The 22,969-nt window shown below is 40.5% G+C and overlaps 1 protein-coding gene across 1 annotated transcript in view; it reads right to left on the minus strand.

The window, feature by feature from the left end:
* cpxm2 (carboxypeptidase X (M14 family), member 2) overlaps positions 1-22,969 on the minus strand; it is a 57,335-nt gene that overhangs the window by 14,899 nt on the left and 19,467 nt on the right. The window contains exons 4-9 of the mRNA XM_049564053.1: positions 22,236-22,375; positions 11,099-11,183; positions 9,094-9,244; positions 5,915-6,003; positions 726-849; positions 379-575 (exon numbers count right to left, since the gene is read on the minus strand). Of these exons, the coding sequence (XP_049420010.1) occupies positions 379-575; positions 726-849; positions 5,915-6,003; positions 9,094-9,244; positions 11,099-11,183; positions 22,236-22,375 (786 nt within the window). The remainder of the gene's footprint in view (positions 1-378; positions 576-725; positions 850-5,914; positions 6,004-9,093; positions 9,245-11,098; positions 11,184-22,235; positions 22,376-22,969) is intronic.

Genomic DNA, 22,969 nt, shown 5'->3' on the forward strand with positions numbered 1-22,969 from the left:
ACATTCACACATCAGGCCACCAAATGACATGATGTCATCGTCCCTACAGAAGCCAGACATATTTTTACCCTCCCTTAAATGTCTTCATCTATTTAGTTACCATAAATATCTGGCCTTTAATGTAGCAGGCCTGCAGCTGATTTAAGACGATACCCAACAACATGTGTTCCAGTAGTATTTAAAGCAGAACAGGCAGCCCATGTCCACTTATGTTCACTCATATAACACATACGTTGTTGCCTATCCCACCAGATCATTCCTAACAATTTTCTGCCATGCACCACATGTGCTCTAATAAGAAGAAGCTGATATTAGTGCTGTTTTCACCAGAGCCCAGCGCGTGATATGAGGTCACTGATGGCCGTCTTGCAGACCTACCACTTCAAAGGCTTTCTCGTACCCATCAGGGTTGACAGATGGCAGTAGGTGGATTCTGGTCTCCTCCACCAGGTGACGTATCCGCTGGTTGCCGGACAGATACTCCAGACACATGAACTGCATCAGCAGGAGGAGCAGCTCTCGTCCCAGCACCTCATTACCATGGGCACCCGCTGTGTAACGAAACTCTGGTTCACCTGGTTCATATGAAGGGAGAGATGGGGGGAAAGATTAAATATGCAGTCACTGCGACACAGAGAAAAACAGTGTGAGGGACACAGTGTGATGTCTCTCATGTTGTTATTGTTGTACATTAAGTCACGCCCTGTTGCTTTAAATATACTCACCAACTTCATGCTCTCCTGGTTTGTCAGAGATCTCTATGGCATACAGTTTCAGCCCACTGTGGCTCTTTCCTATGTTATAGATCCGGGTGATGTTGGGGCACATTTCATTGACCACCTTCATGAGCTGTGGAAGATAAATAATGAAGCATCAGCTCTTTATGAATTATATAAAATAGAGTTTTTGTATTTAACTGTTGGAGATTCGGTAAGGAATATTTAATTATTTGAAAAATAAGTTTTGAAACCATGTTTTCTGGAGCTTTAAGAACATTTTGCTGCAGGTACTTTTAACACCCCAGTCACGAGAAGAATATGTTGGCATTATAGTATGTTTCTGCAAGCCATGAATACATTACCTTTATACATTTCATATGAATCATATCAACGTTTCTAAAGTGATGTAATATATGAGCTGACATCGTCATCTGGAGATGGATGGGATGGTGGATAGTGTGTTACTTACTGTTACTATTCTATATCGTGGGTGTTTTGTAGTGATGAATAAGTGTTTTTCAATAGGATTTTAGGCTCCAGTCATAGCATAGTGTTTTGTAGCCACCAGTCAGAGGTTTTTCCATCAGCTCGTATGCTCCAATCGTAGCGACACATCAGTGTTTTGCTATTATCTTTTAGGCTCTAATAATAGGTGTTTTGTAGCAACACCTCAGCGTATTTTGATTAATTTTCAGGCTTGAATCATAGGTGTTTTGTAGCAACCAGTCAGTGTTTTTTGATTGATTTTTCGGCTTGAACTGTAGGTGTTTTGTGGCGACACATCAGTGTTTTGTTATTAGCTTTTAGGCTCTAATCATAGGTGTTTTGTAGCAACACGTCAGTGTATTTTGATTGAGTTTTAGGCTTGAATCATAGGTGTTTTGTAGCAACCAGTCAGTGTTTTTTAATTGATTTTTCAGCTTGAATCGTAGGTGTTTTGTAGCGACACATCAGTGTTTTGTCATTAGCTTTTAGGCTCTAATCATAGGTGTTTTGTCGCAACACGTCAGTGTATTTTGATTGATTTTTATGCTTAAATCATAGGTGTTTTGTAGCTACCAGTCACTCTTTTTCTATCGGCTTTCAAGCTCCAACCGCCGGTGTTTTTAGTGTTTGGTCAGTGTGTTCTTTCATCAGCTTTTAAAACTCAAAACATGAGTTTTTCATAGCGATGTTTGACGAAGATAGTTCCACGAAAAGCGGCTGATTTTTACAGACATTACTGCTTTTCCTGCTGGGATTGTGCCCCCAAAAACGATTATTTTAAACCAAAAGATGATCTTTTCCTATCCATAATCAATTGGATTTGTGCCTAAACATAACCACATGTTAACCACATTGCATTTTCTACATAATAGCAGTTTGCAGAAATATATGATGCTAAATTTTTTTCTTGTAATTGGTTTGACTCATGCTTATGCACAATCATGAATGTAGCGCTTTTTACTTGAAGACCCTGCATACTCATTATAAGCTTTTAAGGCCAAACTGACACGTATTGAAAACTGTTTTCCCCCTTCTTTCTTCTCAAAACATATCGCGTCCATACCAGCACTGCTCTAAGGAAAAATCTCTGTACAAATGAAGATGCAAAAACACAATTAAAACACTGTCAGGGGCAAGCCAAACTTACAGGCACCGATACACCCTTTGCGCTAAAGCCACACAAAGAAGATGGATAAGAAGATGATGCTGGCCAATCAGAAGTCTAGAAAGGCAGCTAATACCAGGGAGCTTCCTGTAAGAGTGACCTCATAGTGTACTCTGACACCTCCGTTTGTCAATTTAGTGGAAGATTTACTGTACGTTTATGTGTAAACATGTAAAAGGTCCTGTTGGCAAGGTTAGAATCAGCACTATTTTGGTCATGCCCGCCATTACACAAAATGTCATCTTATTTGTGACGCCTAACGAAAGATATGACAGAGAACACTCTGACATCTTGAGCCAAAGATCTCTTTCTTCCCTGTCAAATGTCAACAGTGAGAACAGATTATTAAGTATTTTTACATCGTGGTATTGCTAATTTAAATGCTGCATACTTGTAGCCACAACATAGTACAAAAATAATCTCCATGTCACTGGAAATTTTAATATTGTTTCAAAAAAAACAAAAAAACAATATCACCAGTACTGTGACACAGGTCTTATTAAATAAAACTCCAGTCAGTGAAGAGGGGAGTCGTGTTGAAAAGCAGTAAAGGTAATTATAAAGACAGGTTTGTAGAGGAGCTGATTAAAATGGCAACAACTATCATTTACCCATGTGGGCATGAGCGGACACACAAAGAGGAAGTGCAGCAGGACTAACAGGCTGTTAAAAAATCTGTGTTTAGTGGCTCCTCCAGCTGCTGCAGAAGCCATTAACCAGTCGGGAGTGATGAGGTTTTAATTAAGTCTGGGTTAAATCTTGACTTTTCTAACTGAGTAAATCATTAAACAAACATCTGGTTTGGTTCACAAAACAGAGGATTACAAGTCAGCAGTGACATTCTTTCCTTCGCTTTAATAAAACATTCCCTTGATAATTATACCTGGACTGTATTTAGTAGGATCAATGCAGAGTCTTTTTTAAAACATTTGACACTTCATTAGCACTTAGGTGTTTATTTGTTCTTATAGAAACACACTGAAAATGAATATTGACTGTGTTTTAATCTGCTTATAGTAACATAATACTGAAACTAATGCTGCTATTAAAGATGAGCTTCTGAGCATATGTGTGGCAGGGTAATGTCAAGGTAATATACTATATCCGTCCTTGAAGAACGTGGAAAATTGTATTTTTCCAGCTATTTTATAGTGTCCTTTAATTGTCCACGCTCTGAGAATATCAGTATTTTCAAGGCTATTATATATGACATGGAAAGGCAAACCAGGCCAATGTTCGAGAGCCCACCCTCAGAAAAACATTCTGGGAAATGGACCCACAATGGCCACTCATATTGGCAAATTTTGCATAGTTACTGGATATGGATAGATAGGACAGTTCGCTAGCTGTCTGTAACTGTCATACACATGTTAGGTGTAACCGTTGGCCCAATGAAACAAGCATACCTTCCTGGTCACCAGAATTGAAATAAAAATCAAGAGAAGACGGTAAAATGACCCTAGGGGTGTTGGGGGGCCTCAAGAGGCATCTTTGGGGCCACCCCAAAGTCTAGGAGCCCCACTGATTACATTACAAGAAGTGGTGATCTAAGACAAAGACAGTCTTTAAAGTCCTCCTCCAGACAAATTTCAGAGTTGGTTATACTAATACAAATATTTTAACACATTTTTCCCTCTTGATAGTTAAAAAAAAATCTCTAAAAAAGGAGCTTGAAGCAGATCTACTCTTTCTCCTTCATGGTAAAAAATCTGGATCTGACATCCGCCCTGCCCCCCTGTGCTGCTAGCACTTGGCTGACCAGTGAAAGAGCAGTGCGCATATAGAGTCCACCAGGGATGACATTTCTGTAGGGCGATACGGAAGTTAGTTTCGCTCTGGTTCCGATGGGATTTTTCCATTGGATTTCGGATAATCGCTGGAAACAGTTTTCGTTCGGCAAGATAACCTTCACAAATGATCACTATTTTCATGATTACTAAAGCCTAGTTGCAATCGTCATGAGTAAAAAGCTAATGTTAGGCTGTAAACAAACTACAATACGGTTGCATAACTTAACGTCACCACCATAACAGGATGTAAAGCCGTGCTCAGCGCGGCTTGGCGTGATGACGTTCTGAAGTCTCATTTAGCCACTTGTTAGCATCTGCCATTTTTAAGACACATAAAAGCTTCAAAGTTCAAGAGTTGGGTATATACTGATGGATTTTATGTCACAGAACAAAACGTTAAAGTCTCTGAAGTCTCTTTAAACACAGACCTTATTTCAGGCAAAAAACATTCAAAAAACCCACTGACTTTGAGACAAAAATGCTAAACTCATTTCCTGGTTTTAGGACTCATTCTTGGTGGACTCTACAGATGCATTAGAGGAAACGTGAGAGATTCAGCTGAACATGTTTGAGCCTCGGTCAGACCCAGACTCAGACGGTAAGTGTAGTTAGCATCTTTTATTTGTTTGTGTTGTTTGTTAGCTTGCACACAGCATTAGTGGTTGTGAAACACACAATAATATCTGCTATGATGGGGTTTTTGTACATAGTGGAAGGAAGTTTACGTCCAAAAACTGCACATTCCACCAAGTCTGCTGTCAAAACTTTCGCCAATGCTAACTCTTCTCTCTGTACAGACAAGTCTGCTCTGTACAGGAGGTTTCAAATTGTTAAACTATAACAGCAACCTGCCGCATATCATGCTGATGTTAAAGGACGCCTTTTTTTGTTGGTTTCTGACGTCTCAACTCACTGCCCAAGCGCCGGATTTCGATGACTGTGGAGTGAGACTGGGCTTTGAAAACACCTCTCTTGTGACAAACTTTGCAAAAATACAAGTCAGTATCATCAAGGTCAGACATTTGAGGGGACATAAATATAAGAATAAGACATCTTTGAGTGGAGGGGGGACTTAACTAGATATCTTTTCACTCCTCTTATGGGAACTATTTAAACTGCTGTGGATCAGGGGGAATCTGGTACATGCTTGCAGAAAACAAATGTCAAGAGTGAAAAGGTTTTAAAAATAGTCCTTTCTTTCTTTGAGAAGGCCCATTGAGGCAGGACCCCCCTGCATGACACACATTTTAGTCTCAAAGGTTCAGAAAGACAGAAGGAAAACAGTGTTTCGGGCTGTCACAACTGAAAGAAAAAGGGTTAGGGGTTACAGTGAGCCATACGTTCAGAGCATTAATTGGAATAAGTCTCACTGTGGGTCATAACAGCAGTTTGGGACACCTGTTGTCGACTGTTTGGCACAGGGGAGCCGCTGCGTTACACTTGTACGTCACAACCACTCAGTCACAGTGTAAGCAGTGACAAATACAGCTGTCCTGCTTCCCGGTACAAACAGGCTACTGTTCATGACAACTATATGAATAAGTAATGACACAACCCAGGAGACACTTAATGCATTTTCATGCGGCTGGCAGCGCTCACTTCATTTGTTAACGTTGCTCACTTTGTTCTTGACAAGGACACAACTTGTCTGGTGTTGGCTCGCAGTTACACAAGATGTTTTATTGCTCCATGCCCCGTGGTCTTTGACTAAGCAGGCAGCTGATATCTGTTGTTTTCGGCTCGCTGTGACTCACCTGCCTCATTTCTTTGTAGCTGTGGTGTCTGAAGTCCAAGTCGTCTGTTGTTATGACTTCATTGCGTCTGTGGTAATAATTATTTGGATCTGTGGGGAATCAGAAAACATAAAAGAAGGAGGTGGATGAGTTCTTTTTTATTTGCAGTGATACCAGAGGAGAGGAATGATCGGTCATGGCGGGTGGGTCAAGGCTATAAATGCTGAGCACCTGCTCTATTTCCTGCAGTTTAGGTTCAGCCCGGCCAAATTACAAATAAACACATTTCCTCTTTCGCCTCTAGTGGCATCTAGCCATGCAGAAAGTTTTGGTGTTTTGAGCCAGGCGACTGAGACATCTGCCGCCACCCTAACTCAAAGGAAGTGAATTCTAATTTAATCTGTTGTGCTCTTGGCGCTCGACAATTAGACATTAATAACCCAGTGGCAACCTGTCTTTCCAGAAACAATGTCCCAGTTAGTACTTTGGATAATCTCGACAGACCTCGCTGTGCAAAGCTTTAGTTGGAACTGTTGTTTCAGTAGAAAATGTTCCAGTGAAAAGTGTCTGAAAACCTCAGTGACATGGAAAGATACAAGTGCAGGGAAGTGGGGCACATTTGTTTTTCATTCCCTACTAGAAGTCAGCATTAACTGTGATTGCACCATGATTGAAGTGTTTATCATTGTGACGACAAAAGTCTCCTACCCTTAAAGGGACTGTTCACCCAAAATTATAAATACATATTTGTCCTCTTACCTGTTGTGCAGTTTAGTACATTGCTTTGGTGTGAGCTGGAAAATATTGGAAATATCAGCCGTAGAGATGTCTGCCTTCTCTCAAATGGAATTGAACTAGATGGCGCTCTGCCTGTGGTGCTCAAAGCGCCAAAATATTCAATATGTCATTAGCAATGTCTTTTTCCAGAAATCATGACCTGATTACTCAAGATAATCCACATGTTGAGCCCCGTCTCATTCCTAAGTTGTCGAAATCAGGCACTTGGGCAGTGACTTGTGGCTTCAGAAACCAATGAAGAAATGTGCCCTTTGCTAGTTGCTGTTATAGGTTAATGGCGCCCAGCTGCATCGGGGGGAAACACGGTGGGACAAGCATGAAAGTTAAGGAAGCAAAAGTCCGACCAGGTTGGGCAGCAGGGGTGGTGGACGGGTCCAATAAACACTGACTTTCACCCAAGAGAGTGTTTGCATCCTGTAAGACTGTATGTAAACATTAAACTTTCTGTGAAAATGGAAGTGTATTTTGAAAGAAGACAATGCATGTAACAGGCAGAACTTGACACGGTGTCCCAAAACATCAACAACCAACACACCCAGGGTACCTTGGACGTCGTATATGGACGTGGAAAGTCCATTACCAAACGTCAATATGTGATGAGGTCGCAGTGACATGATCCTGGGTTTCTGTTTTTGTTTCATCTTGTGGACTTTGCTTTGCGGTCTTCTGTTTGTGTTCCTTGTTTTCTGTTATTCATTTGTGTTTAATCTGTTTCCTATTTTATTTCGCAGATTCTCTCCTCATGTGTCATGTCTGGTTTTACTTCCTGTCTTTGTGTGTTTTCCCGCCTGTTTTCTGTCACACCTGACCTGTCTCCTTAGTCCTTCCCTGTTCCCAGAGTCTTCCTTTCACACCTGTTCTGTATTAGTCTTGTTTGCTCCACCCTAGTGTTCCCCTCCACACCTTTGTTGTGGGTAAATCATCATTTTCCTCCTTTAGCCCGTGTCCTCCTACTCCAGTTGTGTCTTGTTCTTGTGATTAGATTTCTGTGTATATACCTGTGTGTTTCCCTTTGTTCCTTGTCAGTTCGTCTGTTTCATCCCTGTGTTCTTGGTGTTGTTCTCTGCTCTGTTTCCTGCCTGGTGTCTTGTGTCCCGTTTCAAATGTTTTTCTATGAGTTCATCATGTTACTCTTATTTGGGTTCTTCTTCCTTTAGAACTTTCAGTTACCTGCCAGTTTTTGGATGTTTTTATCAGCTTCATTGAAGCTGCCTACTACTCTGCATTTTGGTCCTTCCCTGAACTGATAGCCTACTTGACATCACAGACCTTGTGAGCAGTTTCATGCAGGAACTATTTTCTTTCAACTACATTACACCTGCCAGCTGTATCATTGTGCATAAGGAAACGTGCATCTACTGCAAGCTCACAAATGTACTCTCATACAATGGTTTGTAGTCCCTCAAATTAGCACCTCATGAATTACATTACATACCTAACATGAAGTTATGGATGTTAGGTTTAGGAAACCGACCCGACTCCCAGTGAAAGTCCTGTATTTTGTAACATATCCGCCTCCCAAACTCCAAACTTCCAGGACTGCTTCCTTCTTTACTCCTGTCAGCGCATTGGTCACATGATCGCAGCCTTCCCAAATATGTCAGTTATACATGAATTACTGACTCGCACTTACATAAGGTATGTATGAATTTTGGGACACTACTTTAGTAGTAAAATGTGAAAACAGTGCGTGAGAATAGCCCGAGCTTACCTAGAACCACTGATGTTTAAATCTTGCGCTGTCAAAAGCACAGGCCTCTTGTCCATTAGTAGATGCACGCTTCCTTCTGCGCTGTGATACAAGTGGTGGGTGTGTTTAGTTTGGTAGCAAGAAAATAGTTCCTGCATGAAACTGCTCACAACAAGGTCTGTGGATTATCTTGAGTAACCAGGTCATGATTTCTGGAAAGAGACATTGCTGTTGAGTTTTCACATACACTTTTTGTGGCGCTTTGAGCACCACAAGCGGAGTGCCATCTAGTTCCATCATACTGAAGAGAAGGCAGACATCTCTAGCAACTCAGCAACTCACACCAAAACTCACACCATTGATAAATAGCACTACAGGTAAGAGGAAAAATATGTATTTTTGAGTTTGAGGTGAGGTGTCCCTTTAAAACAGTAGTAAATTTAATTCGAACCATGATCTTTCTCTAATCATACCCAAGCGGTGTTTATGCCTGAACCTAGTCAAACCATAACCATAGCAGAGTGAGATCAGAAAACATTTTTGTTTTGGAAACAATGATGCCATCCTCTTGTGGCATCAGATCAGAAAAGCTTATACATGTTGTTCTGAGAGCATTTTGTACTTTTGCTCCAAGGTCTGTTTTAACAAATCCTGTCTAATCCTGTTGGCAGGAATTATTCATGCATCTGCTTTGTCCATACAAACCCGTCACCTGGCATAGGACAGCCAAGGATCTCCACTCTCATACAGATGTTGCCGCTGTGATACCAAGAGCGAGGGTTGACTCGGATGTATCGGCCGACCACTGGTGCTGGGAAGATGTTCCTGACCGGGATCTCCTTTTCCCTGTTGCCAATGAAGATCTACTGAGGCAAACAAAATCAAACAGGTGGTGAATAAAGATCAGGATTTATTTGTAGAGTCAACCAAAGTTGATTTTAGCTCTTTCATTTCATTTATCATTGTATTTGTCATGGACAATGCCTTTTGATCAATAGTGGTAAATGAGCCAGATGTTGCCTAGAATGTAATCCCTTGTCCTTGACTAGATGTCGAAATACACTCTTAAAGGCTAATAGACATACAGTCCATGTTAAAGGTCCAGTGTGTAGGATTTAGGATGATATATTGGCAAAAATGGAATATAATAAATATGTTTTCTTTAGTGCATAATCACCTGAAAATAAGTATCGTTGAGTTTTTGTTATCTCAGTCTGAACTATGTATATCTACATAGGGAACGGGTCCTCATCCACTAAGTCGGCCATGTTGCCTCATCATGTTTCTACAGTAGCCCAGAATGGACAAACCAAGCACTGGCTTTAGATAGTGCCATATGCATTTTCATGTTATCGCATTGGCCACTGTCCTTAGCAGCCTTTCCATGACGAGCAGCTTTGAAAAACCACCAACTTTTAACTGACACTGCTTTTCTCAGTGTTTTAACCAGTTTATATCACCAGGTTTGTTTGTCTTGGAGATGCAAAGACATCTGCTGATAACTCCTGCTAAAAACATCCTGAATGTCTTGATTTTAAGTTATCCGAAAGCAAAGGTGAGCGCATACTAGCAGGTGCTGGGCTAGCAGCTCAGCTGCAATGAACCAAAACAGCATCAGAAAAATACTGATTTGCAACGTGAAACTGCTTTATTTAGTATTTTTACCGGTTTAAATCCCCTGGTCCGTTTGTTTTGGAGAGGAAGAGACCTTTGCGAATAATTCAGCTCCTGGTAAAAACCTCCTAAGCAATGAACACCTAAGGAATCCTAACTGGGAGTTCATGCTTGGCACATGGGAGAAGTTTCATCTGGCTGCAGTTTGCAATCGTCACCACTAGATGCCACTAAATCCTACACACTGTTCCTTTAAAACGTCTTTAGAAATTGAATAAATTCATGCACAGGACATGAAAAAAGAATTGTTCCCATGCTTTGGTCCACATAACCCTCGAGCAAACAGACATTCATGCACCTGCAGAACATAATTAAACCGTAATACCACTGGGAGTTAATTGTAAATTTTTAACACCCACGGTCATAGCTCTTCACTGCACCTTTTGGCATTTTTCAAGGCAAACTGTGCAGTTTGGCATTTGGCATTAAAGGTGTGCGAGCAGGTGGGCGGGAAGCTTGTAGCTTGTAGACTAAATTACTGTCGGGACATTATCTCCCACATCTATGACATCACTAGCCAAGGGAGTGTATAGTTACACTAAAATTTCATTATCTGGGATGTGAACTGCAGCAGGGAGCTACAAGGATATGATTTCCAAAAATATAATTTGATCTGCATGTTTATTGAAAATAAGTCATTATTTTACAGGTTGAATGGAACAGTCATCAGCTACTGTTTTAGTTTTCTTGTAAATAAATTCCTGCATACAGTTTCTCCGTCTATTCAATTACATCAAGTGCCGAGACGTAACTCTGTCGATGAGCCATCTGCTTGAGGATCATCCGTATTTACTATTGTCTCCCACCTCATTAAGCTTGGAAATAAGCAGAGATCTAAATCTTCCTCTGTAATTGCTCTCGAGCAAGAATTCATTTTTCTATCAGGTCCCAGTCAACAAGGGACACACAGAACAAAACTCCTTGTTTACGCAGAGAAAGAGTAATAATGCTTGAGCTCGAAAGCTTCACAGTGTGATAATTATTACCTACTTTGTTAATATATGTCAGGAGATATAGTTTTAAATGTCATGACTGTTACTCACCATGTCCCTTGAGCCATTCTTCACTGTTATCCAGGTGTGACTGTCATTGCTCACCATGACCTTGTACGAGGTCACCCAGTCACTCCTGTTTGAGAAAATCAGGTGATGAGAAGGGGAAAAGAAAAATCCATCAGGCTGAATTCAATGCAAATGAGGCGACTGTGAGGAAGTCGCTCAGCACACATCCAGACTTGTTTAATTCTCACAGGGTGGAAGTCTGTTTAAAAATAGGACAAAGTGAGAGGAGGTCAAAGAATTTATATTAGAAGTGTCACTTGGGCCTGTTATTGCTTAAAGTTTTGGAAGCTGAGCAAAAGGGAAGTTTGTCATGCAGATGATTTTAATTTTAGCTGGGTCGAGATTTGGTTATGAATTCCAGGAAACTTTAATCTGACTGAATTGCTATTTTGTCTTCACTTCATTCATTCATTTGAATCTCTGGAAGAGGAACAGTTTGACATTTTAGGAAATGCAATTACTTGCTCTCTTGCTGAGAGTTAGATGAGAAGAGTGGTACCACTTTCAGGTCTTTACGGTAAATATGAAGCCACCCAACAGCCAGTTAGCTTAGCTTAGCACAAAGGCTGGAGCAGGGAGAAACGGCTAGCCCGGTTCTTTCCTTATTTTCTGTCCTGTATATATACATTGTTAAATTATCGGATGTTGATATTGACCGATGTTTCAAATAATGACGTAAACATATGTGAAGAAATTTCTGTGAGCAAAACCTCAGGCTTCAGACTTTTCTGAATACGCTGTTTCCAAAGGTTTTTTCTACTTTCGAGACAAGCTGACGTCAGCTCGTGATAGGTTTCTTTATATGGTCACCTGCTCCAGGCACACTACTGCATGTATTTACTTTTTCCCTAACCTGATATGCAGTGTGCGCTGCACATGTGAGCATTTTTGATGATCGCCTCTGTCCAAGCCTTTCATCTAATCACATTTAACCACAGTTGTCTTAGTTTTTGTTGACGGGCAGTGGTGGCTTGTATGTGATATAAGTTTTGAGCCATGACTCCTTCTATTCTGGCTCCCAATAACACAACAAGACGACATCTTAAGACTCCTATGTAGCCTACAGCCCTGTGGTAGAGAGTCGTGTTTTGCCTCCAGCTAACAAACTGATGATATTGTGATGCCGACCCTACAAGGGTCTATTTCCCTACCTGTCCAAGCGTCCATTGGCTTCCTAACCTGCACTTCTATGCAACAATCAGGGGCACTGATAGCACTGAGGGGTACTAAGTATTTTTTCAGGATATCGGAATGTTTTCGTAACCTTGAAGAGTTCTACATCGTTTAATCGTACCATGGTGAGTGTTTTACAGGCTGGTATCAGTATTTTAATAATGTAAAATATTGTAAATATTTAACTTTTCTGAATAGTCAACTGAATTAAGAAATCACTCTGTAAATTTCCATTGTTATGCGGATGATACACAGTTGTATTTATCCATGAAGCCAGAAGAAAGTAATCAATTAACTAAACTTCATAATTGCCTAAAAGACATAAAAACTTGGATGAGCACCAATTTCCTGATGTTAAATTCAGACAAAACTGAAGTTATTGTTCTTGGCCCCAAACAACTCAGAGACTCTTTATCTGATGACATAGTTTCTCTAGATGGCATTGCTCTGGCCTCTAGCACTACCGTAAGAAACCTCGGAGTAATATTTGATCAATATTTGTCTTTTAATTCTCAGACTGCATTTTTTCATCTGCGTAATATTGCGAAAATTAGGCCTATCCTGACCCAAAAAGATGCAAAAAAATTGGTCCACACTTTTGTTACCTCTAGGCTGGATTACTGTAACTCTCTATTATCAGGTAGCTCTAGTAAGTCCTTAAAAACTCTCCAGCTAATTCAGAATGCAGCAGCACGTGTACTAACAGGAACTAAGAAACAAGATCATATTTCTCCTGTTTTAGCTTCTCTGCACTGGCTCCCTGTAAAATCCAGAATTTAATTTAAAATCCTACTGTTAACTTATAAAGCTCTAAATGGTCAAGCGCCGTCATATCTTAGAGAGCTCATAGTGCCATATTATCCCACCAGAACACTGCGCTCCGAGAACGCAGGGTTACTCGCGGTCCCTAAAGTCTCCAAAGGTAGATCAGGAGCCAGAGTCTTTAGCTATCAGGCTCCTCTCCTGTGGAATCATCTTCCTGTTACGGTCCGGGAGGCAGACACCGTCTCCACATTTAAGACTAGACTTAAGACTTTCCTCTTTGATAAAGCTTATAGTTAGGGCTGGCTCAGGCTTGGCCTGTACCAGCCCCTAGTTAGGCTGACTTAGGTCTAGTCTGCCGGAGGACCCCCCTATAACACACCGGGCACCTTCTCTCTCTCTCTCTCTCTCTCTCTCTCTCTCTCGTGTCCTGTTACTGCATCTCACTAACCCGGCCATTCTGCATGTCACTAACTCAGCTTCTTCTCCGGAGCCTTTGTGCTCCACTGTCTCTCAGATTAACTCATATCACAGTGGTGCCTGGACAGCGTGACGCGTGTGGTTGTGCTGCTGCCGTGGTCCTGCCAGATGCCTCCTGCTGCTGCTGCTGCCATCATTAGTCATTAGTCATACGTCTACTGTTATTACACACATATGATTATTGTCACATATGTATACTGCCAGATATTAATATATACTTTCAACATATTGTACCACAGTAGCCAGAACTATAACGATAATATTATTACTTTCATTAATGTTGTTGTAAGCTACTGTCATTATCATCTGTCCTGCATCTCTCTCTCTCTCTCTCTCTCTCTCTTTCTGTCTCATTGTGTCATATGGATTACTGTTAATTTATTATGCTGATCTGTTCTGTACGATCTATTGCACATCTGTCCGTCCTGGAAGAGGGATCCCTCCTCAGTTGCTCTTCCTGAGGTTTCTACTGTTTTTTTCCCCGTTAAAGGGTTTTTTTGGGGAGTTTTTCCTGATCCGCTGTGAGGGTCCAAAGGACAGAGGGATGTCGTATGCTGTAAAGCCCTGTGAGGCAAATTGTGATTTGTGATATTGGGCTTTATAAATAAAATTTAAATTGAAATTGAATTGAAATAGTATTGCTCATGAATACAGCCGCGCTCTTAGAAATAAAGGTGCTAAATAGAACTATGTAGGGTTCTTTGGCTTGTCCACATAGGTGAACCCTTTTAGGGGCCATACACATGCCCTGTGGGGCAAATTGTGATTTGTGATATTGGGCTTTATAAATAAAATTGAATTGAAATTGAATTAAGCAGGTATAAAAAATTGAGTTAAATTAGCATTTCTAAAATTCAGGCTATGGCCCTGCCAACAATAATGTAGTTATGAAAAAAACAATGCAGACCTAATGATCACTGTAATGGATTACAAAAATCAAGCAAGTTTCAAAACTTGCTTGAGATAAATGGAAAGAAACGATTTTCTGGAACATAAAAATACCTTGTTATTGTAGTTGCTGAGCTAAAACTTGTAAACACACTGGTGTCATTCTTGGAAAGTACCATAGGTAGAGCACAGAGAGGTGAAACATCAAACTCACACAAAATTCTTTATGTCTGTCTGCAAAAAGACTTTACTGAAGGTTTAATGTCTCATCATGCCCATGGTGAGCGGTATGTAGGCTGACAGGGACTCTCTTGCTTCTGGATAAAGACATCAGTGCTGAGCTGGTCCAGCCTGGTAAGAATTCCCAGTTCTGCTAATTAAAGCGCTGTTCGATGCCCCTGGGCTGGCACCGCAGACAGCTACATGGCCTACGGAGCTAATTGCGGGGGAAATTCTGTCTCAGGCATCGGAGTCTTCTGCACCCTCAGATCGTGCTGGCCTTGAAGGAAAATTACAAACACAGCCTGATAGAGTATCTCCCCATGCTCTCTAACTACACAGCAGTTTCCAGAAGTCTGTGCCCACCCTTTCCAATTAGGAAGTGCAAAGGCCAAAAGTTGTCAAATATTATTACAGGGCAAAGTCGGAGTAGGAAGATGGCAGGGAAAAATGTGAACAGAGGCAGTTGGTTTCCTTGATGAATACAGGGCTGTGATTAAACACAAATATAGCTTTTACCTTTAGTTCATTACTTTTTTGTTTGACAGAAGTCCTTTTATTAAAAGGCAAGGGGGCTCTGCTTCTTATCGCCTAGACTGGTGCACCTTTCTAAGGGGGAAAACTGCCCTAAAGCCATTAACAAAACACAGTTTCAGGCCATAAACCTATACAGCAGGGATGTAAAACTCTTTTTAGTCCTTGGGCCACATGCAGGCCACTTTGATCTCAAGTGGGCCGGACCAGTAAAACCATCACTTAATAATGTATAAATAACAATTTTGCGTCATTCGTGTTGCATCCATCACCAGCGGGAATTCGTCGTCATATGTTTGATATGTTTCTATACAGTTTTCCATATTGTTCCCTGATTAATATAATGCAGAATCCAGTCTTGTTGAAACAACCAGTTACCAGGAGAAAATGTGACACTGCACGTTTCTACAAACCACAATTACAATACATTAGTATGTTTGTTATTTATCATATCATATCATATCATATCAACATTTGTAAAGGGGTGTAGCATAAGCTGACTTGGTCATCTGGAGGGAATGGTGGTTGGCATGTCACTTTGGCCAGATGCCTGCCAAGCTGCTGACCACAACACTAGTTGCTTTTTGGTGAGTCATTGCTGTTTCCAACGGCTTTTCAGACGCCAAACGTGGGTGTTTTGTAGCAACCATCTGTGTTTTGCCAGCGTCTTTTTAGGTGTGTTTCCATTTGCCTTGTAGGCTCCAAACATTGGTGTTTTGTAATGACCCACTGGCAGAGATAGTATCACTGAGAGTGGTTGTTTTTTTACCAAGATGTCACTACGTTGCCTGCAGGGATTGTGCCCCAAAAACTGGGTATTTTATTATGTTTTTCCTAACCATAACCAAGACGTGTTTGTGTCTAAACATAACCACATGTAAACCACAGCTCTCCTGAGACTCAAAGTGTCAACATATCCACTAGATAGCAGACATGGGGGAAAGTCACACATGTGCAAGTCACAAGCAAGTCTCAAGTCTTTATCTTAAAGGGGGGCTAGCTCCGTTGTGTTTGATAACATTGTTGAACGTAAACAGAAGTGATGCCTTTCGAGTCATCTGTCTCAAGTCAAAGTCATCTAGTCATGAATACAAAGTCAAAGTTGAGTCTTTTATCAATGTTAGTCAAGCAAGTCTAAAGTCATAATATTTGTGATTCAAGTCTGACTCGAGTCAAGTCATGTGACTCAAGTCCCCCATCTCTGCCACATAGTAACATGCAAATGTAACATATCCATGGTTTGCAGAAACCTACAGTGCCACCATTTTTTCTTCTTTACGAAATCATTACCTTTGCATGTTTCATACATATTAAATTGAAGTTTTCTAAAGTAATGTTATATATAAGTACACTTCATCACCAAGAGGTGGAGGGGATTGTGGTTGGCGTGCCAGACACCTGCCACGCTGCAGACTACAAAGTGAATCATTGCTGTTCCCAGTGGCTTCTTGGACACCAAATGTGGGTGTTTTGTAGAAACCCATCATTATTTTTTTTCTGTGGCTTTTTAGGCATGAAAAGCAGTTGTTTTTTACCGCAACATCGCTGCATTTCCTGCTTGGATTGAGCCCCCAGATGAGGTACTTCAGGCCAAAACATTAACTTTTTCTACCCATAACCATAAAGGACATGCTTTGTCATATCTTGTCCTTTCTTCTTTTAGTATTCTGTTTTATAGTTGTGTTTCTTGTGTTTGAGGATGTTGTGATTTGTACAATACTCATTGGACAGGTTATTGTGATGTGGTCATCAGGCCTCTGCTCCTCAGAGTTGATCTCATCTAATTAGTGGCACCAGCTGACTGATTCATCACACCTGGTAGGAATCTGTGTGTGTCTATATCTGCTCTGTGAAGCACTTGCGTCAGTAGCACTGATGATAGTCAAGGACTGAGACGTTTGCTGCCGTTTTTATTCACTTTTTATTGTTTTTTGCACTTTGAGCTTAAATAAATGGACAATGTTTTTGCATTGATCTCAGCCTGTGAACCTTTTTTTGTGGCTGTCCAGCCCAGTTGCACTGGTGTGCGGTATCTAATCTGCCGTCCTTTCAGAAATGTTTAGTGCCAACATTTTTTCTGGCGACAAGGTTGAAAAGTTTGGACTGAATATTTCCAGGGCGATCAGTATGACTACAGGTTAACCTTTTTCATAACAAAACACACACACACACACACACACACACACACACACACACACACACACACACACACACACACACACACACACACACAGTCCTCTGGGAGCTCAGAGTGGATTTCTCAAGAGCTCATGGAATAAAGTGTGTGTGTGTACTGTACAGTATGTGAACACAGCTGACCTAATTTCAATACAGTAGCTTCAAGATAGGGTTTATTTCAACCAGTGCCCTGTGGATAGAACCATTGTGTCACCCGTCAAGAAGAAGAAGATATACTTTATTAATCTCTGAGGGGAAATTTGAAGTTTTCCCTCAGGCCCGAAATACATACACATGCACAAACAGGACCAATACATGCTTTAAAAGGAGAGATGTCAGAGCATAGTGGCTGCCCATGTACAAGCACTCTGAGCAGTTGGGGGTTTGGTGCCTTGCTCAACTCAAGGGCGTCTCAGCAGTGCCCAGGAGGTGAAATGGCACCTCTCCAACAACCAGTCCACACTCTACATTTGGTCCAGACACGGACTTGAAGCACTGACTCCTAAACCCAAGATGATGAGTTGTTTTGACGCAGTATTCGAGTTCTTAATTGAATTTAATTTTTTTGAATTCCAATTTAAGTAGAAAAACTGAAATGAAGCAAATGAAAAAATGGGAAGGGTCATTAGGTAGCTGCAAACTGTCACCAGAAGAAAATGTTAGCATTGTATGTTTCTGCAAACTGCAGATAGAATACATTTATATGTTTCATATGTATCAACATTTCTGAAGTGACGTAGTTCTGACTTTGTCATCAAGAGGTGAAGGGGATAATGCATGGCTTAACACTTGGTTGACACAGCCTCAAAGCTACAGATGACTGTTTGAGACCAACAAGCAACAGCACCAGTTGTTTTTAAGCAAGACATTGGCAGAATTTTCAGCTGCAATTGTGCCACCAGAAGCAGGCATTTTAACCCAAAACATGATCTACTCTTAATCATTACCAGGTGGGTTTTGTGCTTGAACATAACCACATGTAAAGAAACACAAAGTTTAACATATCCTCTGCACAGTAATATACACGTTACATATCCATGGTTTGCAGGAATGTAAATGCCAACATACTGATTGCTAATAATAAGTGTATCATATGCACATTTTCTTCCCACAACTGTTGATGCATTAGTTAAAGTTCAAAGGTAAAACTTATTGTACGCAGCTTCAAAATTAATTGGGAGAAACATGACAACATGAAAATTATGTGTTTATTTAGCCATTATTTAGAGACTCCACATGATTATTGTATGTAGCATATATGACACCTTGCTTTAAATTAGGGAAATCTGTCATGACTTTTTTCCCTTTGTACTGCTTTGCTTTCTTCTTTTATTTTTCTCTTGTTAGTGTACTTGTTGAATGTAAAAAATGTTCATTAAAAAAGGACAAAAAAAATTAAACAATATATTTTTTTAAATTAATCAATTAAAAATGTGTGTCTACTACTGGCTCAAAAATCAAAAACACATAACTATTTATATATATTATATATTATAATTATATTCATTGATTTATTTTTTTGTCAACCCAGTTTCACAGCAACTGTGTTAATCTCACTTGTTAACTTGATTTGAACAAACGTGTATTACCAACTTAAGTAATTATTTGGTCAAAAAATTCTGTTTTTTTTAATTTACTTCTTATTTATTTATTTATTTATTCATTTATTTATTGTAGTTAAACTTACACCATTATTGCCATAATGCTTTATTTTTTAATATATTTTTTTTATATATTTATATATATATTTTATTTTTTTATTTATTGTAGTTAAATTTACGCCATTACTGCCTCGATGCTTTATTGACACAAACGTGATAGAATTTGACCCAGGGATTTTTAGTGTGAAGTCTGTCAGAAAGGGTGCTACTCTACAGTTATACATAACATATTCTAACTTCATAGTATTAAAATAACACACACTCTGGCACAGTAATTGAAGCAATGGGAATGTTAAGTCGGGTCCTATATTTAGAGCAAATGTTTAATAATGTCTGCATACTCAAAAAAGACCCGCAGACTTTATGTACTGAGCCGAGGCAGTGGGAGGTGAGATTATGTCCATCTCTTTGTATTTAGAAGTTAAGCACATAGGTTGCCATGGAGACCTGATGGTACTATAATTCATATCTTCACAGACACTGTTAACAACGCACAGCAGACTCATGCTATGTCAGTAAACACTTACTGTAAATATAATTCAAGTGTTGAAATGTGTAAAGTTTAAACGATAATCCCTACTTTTTATCTTCCTCTTTTTTCCCTCATCATCTGAGTGTGATGAACAAGCCGACAGTGCTGTAAAATACTTATTTCTCCTGTGTTATTTTTCTAATGTGGTGACCTTTTAAGAGAGATGAAAGAATGGGGCAGTGCTCCAATCAATCAAATTCATAAATCCCTAATCCCACAGTGAAGGGATCAGAAAAGGGCAAATGCCAGCGAGGGTTCTGCTGCGCCATGTGCACCAGATTGAGAAGCTTGTTTTGTTTATATTTGTGAGGTAGAATTTTCCAGTTGGCTTTACAGGAAAATCCAAGAGTCGTTTAAAGTTCTGGAACAATTATTGCTGTCTGTCTACGTCCAGGTTTAGTTTCCCATAGTTATATTCAAACTTGTGCCATAATGTAATTAGATTTTTGGCTGTTTATTGTGTTTGGATTTTGATTAGCCATGCAAGCTCTGGGTCCACCACTTTTGTCTAGACCAACTTTATTATTGGATGGATTGACATGGAATTTTGCACAGATATTTGTGGGCCCCAGAGGATGAATCCTACTTACTTTGATGATTCCCTGTTTACCATAGCGTCACCATGAGTTTTGACTTTTGTGGTTTTAGTAAAATGTCTCAACAACTATTGGATTGGTTTCCATGAAATTCAGTGCACAGAAGCTCCAGTTTATTACAGTTCATTTCAAATCCAGTGCTGTGCAGCTCTGACCCATTTATGCATTCACATACAGTGGTTACCACTTTGTATTAAAATCCCCTGCTTATATTAATGATAGCAGGACGATATAGAACAATTAAATAGCCTAAACCATTTACAATAAATGAATAACCTTGGACATGGGGAGGGACAGGCAGAGGATCAACGTCTGATAATTATGAGCTATGGATAAATATTTTTGGGGCTATGACATTAAATACAATAAACAAGTATTGAGGTTAGCACGACAAACAGAATGGCGTGCGATTAAATCACTATGACGAGTGCAAATTAATACACTGGAGCTGGAAGGCCCACCTGCTGGTTCCTGGTGTGCCGCTCAGCTACAGCAGCACCGGAGAGAGAGTTATACATAAGAACGGGACAGTGTGCTGGTGTTGCTCTGCATTTTTTGTAGAGGATGTGAATGGAAACACATCCAACATATACTAACATCACCCAGATGTGCCGATCACTGGGACAAGGAAAAAACAAACTGGAGACCAGCTCTTTATCCCTGCTGCTTTCTAGCAGCCTTAGGATGCAAAAGCAGGACAGGATATGTTGTAGACGTTGAGGGTTTATTAATGGAAACACACTGAACATGATAATGCACAGCAGGCTATGCCATCACCCAGATTTGCAAATTACCCACCGCACCCTTATTGTAGCGTAACCTTCAGGGGTTGTTGTTTTTCAGTGTGGATAAATGAAAAATGAAAACAATAAACAGTGTATTTTGGGTGGTAACACTTAACGTGACATTTAAAATCCTGTTGGTAGCATGTTACCTTACTTTATTACTGCTAAAACGTAATATATTACTTTAAGGCATTAACCCCATTATGTTATGGTTATGCCATTGAGTAATGTTTTTGCTGAACATTATGATGTCACAGTGAATCTGACCTTTGACCTTTTGGATATAAAATGTCATCACTTCATCATGTCATTCTATTGGACATTTGTGTTACATTTTGTCTTAGTTAACGTATGAATTCTTGAGTTATGGCCAAAAACTAGTTTTGTGAGGTCACAGTGACCTTGACCTTTGACCATCAAATTTATTTCATTCATTTTTGATTTCATGTGGACTTTTATGCCAGATTTGAAGAAATATGGATACAGATGTATGGACGGACAACCCCAAAACGTAATGCCTCCAGCCAGGGCTGCTGCTGAAGCGGACGCTTGATAAAATCTGACATAGCTCAAAAAGATCCACGGTTAATGTGCTGGATCATCAATATATGAGAGCATTCTTTTCTTGTTTTACAAAATTGAATGTTCTCTTAAAACAACCTTCAAACACCAGATATCACCTGGGTTTAAGCCAACTTATGCCATATTTCCACTGCATGGTACGTTACAGCACGGCCCTACTCAACTCACTCTTTGTGGTACTACCTCGGAGGAGGTTTGGAGCAAACTGAACTCATACTAAAAATTGGAGTTAAAAGACTGCAGACCACTGATTGGTCTGAGAATCGTCACTGGGACATCCTTTACAAACCCGCCATTTTTAAATAGCCAAGCTGCCATCAATAGCAGCCACATATTTTCCTTCTCTCGACCTAAACAACCTGCACAATTATGCCATAAATCACACCATACAAATGATGAAATGCAGGAGTTCCCCTGTCTGGTTGCAGATGGAAGGATTCAGTCAGTGTGGCACTGAAGATGATGTCACAGCTGATTCATGCGACGTTGCTGTGGCGACCAGATGAGAATCCGGCCTACACTAAGCGGTTACTTTCTGTAGTTGAAAACAAAAGTTAAAAAAGGACCTGGTACCAAGAGTGAGTCAAACTGAGCCGTACTCTGCGGTGGAAATAGATCTGGCACAAAATCCGACCCCCACATTCATTCTTTAAAGTTAGCTTGGACGAGAAAATCCTCGTCCTCCACCATCTGCATCTCTGCGTGCATGTCTGTGGGGTTCCTACTCACGACCAGAGGGAGCTCCTGCCTTGTGTGATGACCCCTGTGAACTTTGTCAGCCTCCTGGCATCCACCTCGAACCACTGCAGCGGGTCATCCCTCCCAGCGCACCAGGCCCCGTCATAGAGGTCATCTTCATAAAGGCCAGCCTGCGGGCCAGAAACAGCCGTGTGGAGCAGAATTTTATTCCAGATGTCCATGTGGAGACACAAACACACAGTCCGTGTATGGTGCAACACAGCGACTGGTAATGCTGACCGCCTCCGTGTTGCTTGTTTTTGTTACATATTTATTGAAGGAGTTAACAGAGGAGAGGGTGACGCATGCAAAAGTCAACAAGGCTAAGATGTTAAGAGTTTATTCTGTGTCTTCTAACGTGATAAAGGCAGCATAGCTACTGTACATTTTGGTAATATCACCCAAAATAGACTGGATGATACTTAAATTGGGTGAACAAAGGCAAAAACAAAGCCAGTGAGGGTGAGTTATGGGACACAGGACACATCTGTGAGACAGGGCCGAGCGTTGAAATCACCGTCTGGGCTTTTTCCTCCCCATTTCCCAGCATTCAACGGTCTCAGTGTACGTGATACCGATGGAACGTGAGGACACATTTTCTTGACACTTGCTCTGTTCAACAGCTGAAAATGTTAAATTAATTATGATCCATAAAACACCACTCTCTCCGTGAAGCGCGCGCTGTGCCAGTTGACAGTGTTGGCTCAGAGCGACATGTGTGAACA

The sequence above is a fragment of the Epinephelus fuscoguttatus genome, linkage group LG20, assembly GCF_011397635.1.
Source record: "Epinephelus fuscoguttatus linkage group LG20, E.fuscoguttatus.final_Chr_v1".
NCBI lineage: Eukaryota > Metazoa > Chordata > Actinopteri > Perciformes > Serranidae > Epinephelus > Epinephelus fuscoguttatus.